Raw genomic sequence first — 7303 nt, 5'->3', positions numbered from 1 at the left:
TATTGTGGTATCGAGGACTGGAGGAGGAACTATGGTGCCAGTACTTCTCCTCAAACCACTTATTAACTATTCTGCATGGCGTCAAACCTACAATATTATTATGTATCCCCTAATGAAAATGTATAAAATATATTATGTACTGTTATATTGTTGTAAATAAATTGTTAGAAATATTTTTTTGTATGTAACGATTCTGAGCGGAGACGGTGTGTTAGCCTAGGCCTAGCTCAGTGGCGCTGAACACGTATGGCTACTGGGTCCACACTTGGAGTAAAACCGTATGTATTCCTGGGGTATAGTTATACTATTTTACCTCAACAAGACTATTAATATCGAGCTTTATAAAAAAACGTTAAGTAGATGAATGAATGTATCCAAACTACAAATGCAAATTATACTTAATAAGGTATTAAATAACAATAAAAACATATCTGTAAAAAATTTTTTTATACTATTTTTTATTTGTTAAATATTTGCAAATAATTGAATAATTGATTATAAGCACTTAAAATAATTTTTTTCAAAACTTTTCAAATCAGTGTGTTCAGTTTTTCTCCATGATATCAATTATTGATAAAATCCTGATTATACGGTTTTGCCCCACATACGGTAGCGGGGTATCACTTTCCCCTACGTATGTATTTGTGAAGTGTCCAAGTGGTGTGGGGGGGGGGTGGTTGAATCTACTAAACCTCCCCTTGAGCACGCCCTTGGTACTACTTCAAATTGTAATATTTCCAGAAAATCGTGAAAAAGAACGGTATCTCAGATTCACTCACAACTTAAAATCTTTTTAGTGCAATGATTCATCGCATTACTTACTGATTAATAATACTATTACAATAATAAATAATGTGTTTACTTACTACACTTTTTTTTTATCTCATAGATAAAGTTAAATATTTTATTATGATGTGTAGTAAAAAATGAACACGTAGTAGGTAAGCAGTAATAATTACAATGTTATGATATGTTTAAATATTTAGTATTACCTACTATGTCTAAGTCTTTTGTTTATTGTCATTATTATTATTTATTAAAGGTTTTTGCAGAAGTATAATATTATGGCAAAATAATTAATATTAAATGTATTATTTGAATACAATTTTTTTTTGAACAAATATATATTTTTATCTGAAAATAAAGCTGTTTTTTTTTATAATATTTAACTATAAAAGACTAAAGTGTGGCTAATAATAATCTACCTCATAAATTTAAATTATTCAAATATTGTACTTCAATCATACTAAAATGAAATGAAATTTATAAATTATGACAGAAAAACATTACATGCATTTTTGTTGTTTAGAAAATACCGTAGATAAAATCATTGTAATATGTAATTTTTAAAAACACTTTTTCGGGATGAAATTACTTCAAGACGCGTGAATGTAACTTAAACAAAACATTTTATTGGAACTACAAAGATGACAAAATAACAAAACACAATAAATAATTGTGTACTTATATTGTAAAGAAGTAACTACGACAGGATGTTGTAATTTCAGGTAGGTATTGTCGTGAGTATTCTAAGGATATAAAAAATTGGTTTATACTAAATTTATTATAGTGGTTTAAATAAGTTATTTACTTACAGACATGTCATTAATGTGAGTTTTTAATTTATGATGTAAGTTTATTATATAGATACCTGCTAGTTATCTTCCAAATAAAAGTTGTTCTTAGAGAAAACACAATAGAAGGTTGAAATCGTTACTATATAGTAATATTTTTACATTAGGAAAGCTGAGGCATAATATAAAGGGATGATTGTTAACTTATTGGGAATGGGATTGATATGAAATTTGACGGATATTGATTGGCAGTAAGTTGGTTATTGTTAGTGGAATAATGTATAAACTACCTAATAAAGGTTTTATTTGCGATAATCGGATAATGGCATAAATCACATTCATTTTACATCGTCAAGCCAAACTCTCGAAGACGAAATTTTAGTTTATCGTCACTATACCCTATTATTATGATTGTTAATAATGTTACTTATTTTTTATAACAAATTGAGTTGAATAAAAAAAATTACACGATAATTTGTACAAGGTTTACCTACAAAGTTATTTTACCTAGGCAATAAAATTCAATTTTGTCTCAAATTTGGGGTACCTAGGTAGGTAAATTGTAATCCTTCATACAATTGTTGTAACTACATAGGTTACCTAAATGAACAATAGGTTAAGCTAGGTCATTGTACTATTATTGATATATAGATTAATAATAATTTGTAATAATATTCCGTTTTAAAGTATAAAGATTATAGAATAAAAATTTATAAAAGCTCGCGTTTATTCCGTTGTTTTAAAAAGTTACCTATTGTCTTAAAATAAATTATTACGGATTTCACAAACGTATTAAATTTTGAAATTAAATAAGAAATAAATTGTATTCATTTTTCAGATCATTTTATTGGTGTCGCCTTTGTTCCTGTAAAAACAAGCACGTGCTTCATTGTCGTAAACAATATACTAGAGTAAACTATTTATTTATAAAATTATAAACATATTATTGCGCATGTATGACTCTTGATAATATGTATTTTGTCTAACTACTTAAATAGGCTAGTAGAAGTAATGTTTAAAATATGCAAAACTTATACTATAATTTCAATTTTAGCGGGTACTTGAGAAATTCGAGAACAAATTTATTATATTCATGTTTTTTTATCTGAGAATGCTGATTTGTTTCTGCGTGCAAAAGCATATTGGAATTTATGAATATTAATTGCAACAGTTTTAATTTAGAAGTGTATATTGTTGTAGGTACCTACCACTCTTTTTGTTGAGATTCTCATTCTTAGTGAAATGCATATTGTATATTACATTACTATCCACGCAATTTATATAATATATAAGATCCAAATACCACCGACTCACTCATAAGTCATAACTATATCTCAAAACCTACTCAACGTACGAACTTGAAATTTTGAATAGTGGTTCCTTTAATAAGAAGTGCAATAAGAAAGGATTTTAAAATATGTTGAGTTTAAAGAGGTGCTCAAACAGAAACCTTGAAGTTCTCGATGGAAATTGGAAATTTTATTTTTATTTATTTTATAAATAGTTGCCATTGGTTACAATCTACAGTAGAAATTAGTATTTATTTATTATTGGTTTCCATTGGTTATTCGGGAAGATCAGGTACAAGCTTGCATCAAATCGAACTATTGAACATTGCCTACCAGGGTAGCTGAGTTGCACTTACTTCAACAAGTTCACCCAAAAGGAGTTGAACAATCATAATTTTTATAAGAGTTGCGAATTTTTCCGGGCAACGAAGTGCACGGGTTCAGCAAGTATCTTATAAAAATAAACAAAAATTATTAAAACATTAACATTTTTTCATTTATAATATTATGATCCATAATTGACCAAACACGAATCATTGTTATATTTTGTTAAATTGCCCAAGGATTAAAACTATCATTCAGTAATATAGTAGTTAAAGTATAGTACCTATATTGATTTTATAATTCTGATATTGTCACAAAATATCGATTTAATTGTTTTTAATTAGACTTTTAACATAATTTTTTTTTTTCAATTCAAAACATCAATTATACATTTTTATTATTATATTTTTGGATTTCTGTATCATATTGGAATCCATATAATATGTAATTACGCATAGCTGTGAAACAGTCCTAAAAGAACGAAGTATTAATTATTATTTTATTACTTATTTATAACCCAAAGATGTACAATATTATGGACCTATCCAGTGGTGTATTGATGAACACATTTTTGGCTATACGCACTTTAAGCTATATTATATTGGAACAAAAAAATTTTCTCGCTTCACTCGAAATATTACTTACACATATTACAAACTACATTCAACAATTTGTATTATAATCTTTGCTTTTTCTATTTTTACACACAGTATTTCAGTTTGTATGTTCATTCTTAATATACTTTTAACTATTATTCAAATCCTCACTCAAAAGATAAATTTTTTTTTATTTATTAATACAATTTTTGATTTTAAAATAGTGATGTCTTTCACAAATTAGTCATATACCTAAAAAATAGCAAATTCTAGACAAATTCTAGACAGTTGATTGGTAACTTAATTTATTAATTAACCTAAATAACCTACATGACAGAAAGCAAACGTATCATTCATATATACATAATATATTATATCATAACATTAAATTATTAAAACCACAGAACAATGTTAAAACTTAAAACTCAAGTCATTTTTCTATTTTACAATGTCTCTTGTGACAACTGATTATATGAATGTTATAAAACGTGGTTTTCTGAAAACATAACGAACCGAAACTTATTTACTTATTTAAATCATATATAGAATTCTTCTATTATCTATGGTTTAAATGTTTACCGCTATCAATTTTCCTCGTCACAATGCTATTATGATTATGAAACCAGTATAACAAAACCAGTAGGCAGTAACCATACCGCATAGAGTTTTATATTTATAAATAATCGTTTATCTATAATCGTGGTAATAATGCCATATTGTATACAAAAAATATTCTAGATAAATTTGTGATATCAACAAAAATATTCAATAATAAAATTAAAAATATATTAACAATATTGCATATTTTATCAGTATACGCTCGTATACGGGCGTACACCTGCGTATTGTGTGTATTTTAAAAGCTATACGTTCTGATCGAAAAGTACGACGTTATGGGTATACGCCGTAAGCCCCGTATACCCTCCAATACACAACTATCGCCTATTGTTATAAAAATACAAATATGATATACTTTACCTACGTAATACGACTTCTGGACATAGGTACCTATACGGCCGCTCATACATCCAAGAGAAAGATGGATAGACAGGTTGCATAAGTTTCTGAGAATTCTGAACGGTGAAGAGACGGACAGACTCAGACAGATGGAGAGAATTTGTGGTTGCGGCAAATGACCTAAATGGTCTATACTAAGCCAAAAAAAAAGAAGAAAAAAATAAATAGATACCTATAGTTTACTATGTAAATATGTACTAAATATACAACAAGCTATAATAATGTATTAACTGCAAGAATAAATAGCAATATATTATTACAAATAAAAATATAAAATTAATAATTTTGATCACATAAATCGTATCGATACTGTCACATAATATAAAATTAAAAATAATACAAAAAATCAAAATTTTATTTAAACTTATAATAGTATGATCATTGTACTAAGTGATTTTTGGCACATCTTAATGATTTTCATAAATTCAGATTATCAATGTTATATTGTTATGTGATGATCCACTTATTTTATTTATAATTGAATAATATACATTTTTTTTTAAAACAGGTTATAATATAATAGAGGTATAATATATATCTACATATATAAATAATTGTAGTTTGATAATTTATTGTAATAAAAAAATATTTTTATTGGATGTGTGATTTAATATTTACCGTGTTACAGTATTTACTAACTTAATCGACGTTTGGTGAACATTTTGAGAGTTTAAGAAAAATTACTAATCAAGATACAAAAACCCTGATAACTGATCAATTATATTACGATAGCCAATGATTGTGCTTTGACCACGAAATAAATGTCCCAGTCTTTACACAAAACTGTATTTGAAGCTCTTAATTTGTACCGCTAATTAATAAGCCAATTAAATCGGTTTTTATATTGTCTTTGATAATAGCTCAAGTATTTGAGATTAGAAGATAACAACGAATTGAAAACTTCATAGTCCTGACTTTAAATATTATTTTAAATTGTTTTTGTTAAATTAATAAAAATACAAATCACCTCTTGAATAAGCGTAGGTGCCTATATATTTATTGATGAAAAGTAAAAATACATATGAATTACATACCACGTGATTCAATAAAAATCACGTAATAAAAATCGAGTTACCTATAGATAAACGATAATCTTATATAGTTAAATAGAGTGTACACGTAAAGTTCCAGAGGAAATTAAAATTATTTGATTTCCTTCGTCAGAGATGTTGATTTTCAATAATAAACAATTGGCAAATATTTTATCAATTAGTTAATACAATGTTAGTAGAACTAATAATAACTCAATATAAATAAAACGATACTATATATCGATGCTTAAATACAACCACAAAAAAACGTATAGTAAAATTTATGTTTGTTTTCCATTAGTACATAATTAACGTTGATTACGGCATATCGATTTTCTTAATTTTCTCCTGTGGTTCGAAATATAGCAATATTTCGTCTAGACTTTTCCCCTTAGTTTCGGGCATAATAAATATGGCAAATAAAACGTTTAATATACAGAAGAAAGCGAATATTGACCAAACGATTTCCACTCCTAAATTTAATATCAGCGATGGATATATTTTGCAAATTATAAACCAGATAACATATCCGCATGTCTGTACAACTCCATTCATAACACCTGAAAGTAATTCGAATATAATATTATATAAAAAGAAAAATCAAAGAAGTTGGACTGCTATAAATTAGTCAAATTAATCTTGGACACAGTAAGTTAGGTATATTTAATATGTACAATGTAAATACCATAAAATAACACATGCGATTATTTGTAAAAACAGGGACATGAGTTACGTTTGTATAAGTTATATTATTATTGTTAGGTAGGTATTAAACTTGTAATTAACTTGTATTAATTTGTATGTATTTTTTTTAAACTCAAAGCAGATACATTTTATGTCATTATATGGGATAAACATAAATCTATTTTCTATGAATAAGTTAAAGGTGTATGACAGGAGAAAGGGTTTGCGAACAATGAACGGTCGATGTGGAGAGACGCCCTGGTGCAATCAAGATAAATCCCAGTGAGGTGGTTCTAAGAAATTAGAAACCAATACATTTAAGTGATCAATCGTGGGTTAAATGCCATTTTCAGGGTGCTTAATGCATTCAAATAATCATATACCTATGTTACATATAATATTACATGACTTATATATTGTTACATTGTTATGTAGGTACAATAAACGTTGTGACTAAGATGGCAGAAAAATGGGTAGCCATATTTCCTTACACTAGTTACACTTTTACGAGGTAAAAAGTAGGTAGGAGTAGGATGGATAATGTGGCCATCTACGGTTCGATGAATTATATTTACACTTTTTTTAAATGAAAATAGTATAAAGAAATATTCCAATAGCTACTCTAGTACCATCTTAAATTTAAAAGGCTGCTGTATTTCTTATGAAATTTGTTTTATATTAATATGTAAATGTTTTATAAAAAAAACCCTATAATGTGGCTATTTTACCCACACTGATCGAGTAAAATGGTCAGTCACTGTAAATATATTATTTGGCCCATATTTTGA

At 27.1% G+C, this 7303-nt stretch overlaps 1 protein-coding gene across 1 annotated transcript in view; it reads right to left on the bottom strand.

Annotated features, from left to right (window-relative positions):
* Window positions 1-5763: 5763 nt before the first annotated feature.
* LOC100165645 (facilitated trehalose transporter Tret1) overlaps window positions 5764-7303 on the bottom strand; it is a 52070-nt gene continuing 50530 nt past the window's right edge. Inside the window, exon 6 of the mRNA XM_029487608.1 lies at window positions 5764-6391. Coding sequence (XP_029343468.1) covers window positions 6150-6391 — 242 coding nt within the window. The 3' untranslated portion in view covers window positions 5764-6149. The remainder of the gene's footprint in view (window positions 6392-7303) is intronic.

Source organism: Acyrthosiphon pisum, chromosome X (assembly GCF_005508785.2).
Source record: "Acyrthosiphon pisum isolate AL4f chromosome X, pea_aphid_22Mar2018_4r6ur, whole genome shotgun sequence".
Classification (NCBI taxonomy): Eukaryota; Metazoa; Arthropoda; class Insecta; order Hemiptera; family Aphididae; genus Acyrthosiphon; species Acyrthosiphon pisum.
The sequence above is the reverse complement of the archived record's forward strand: the minus strand, read 5'-3'. Positions and strand labels throughout refer to the sequence as shown.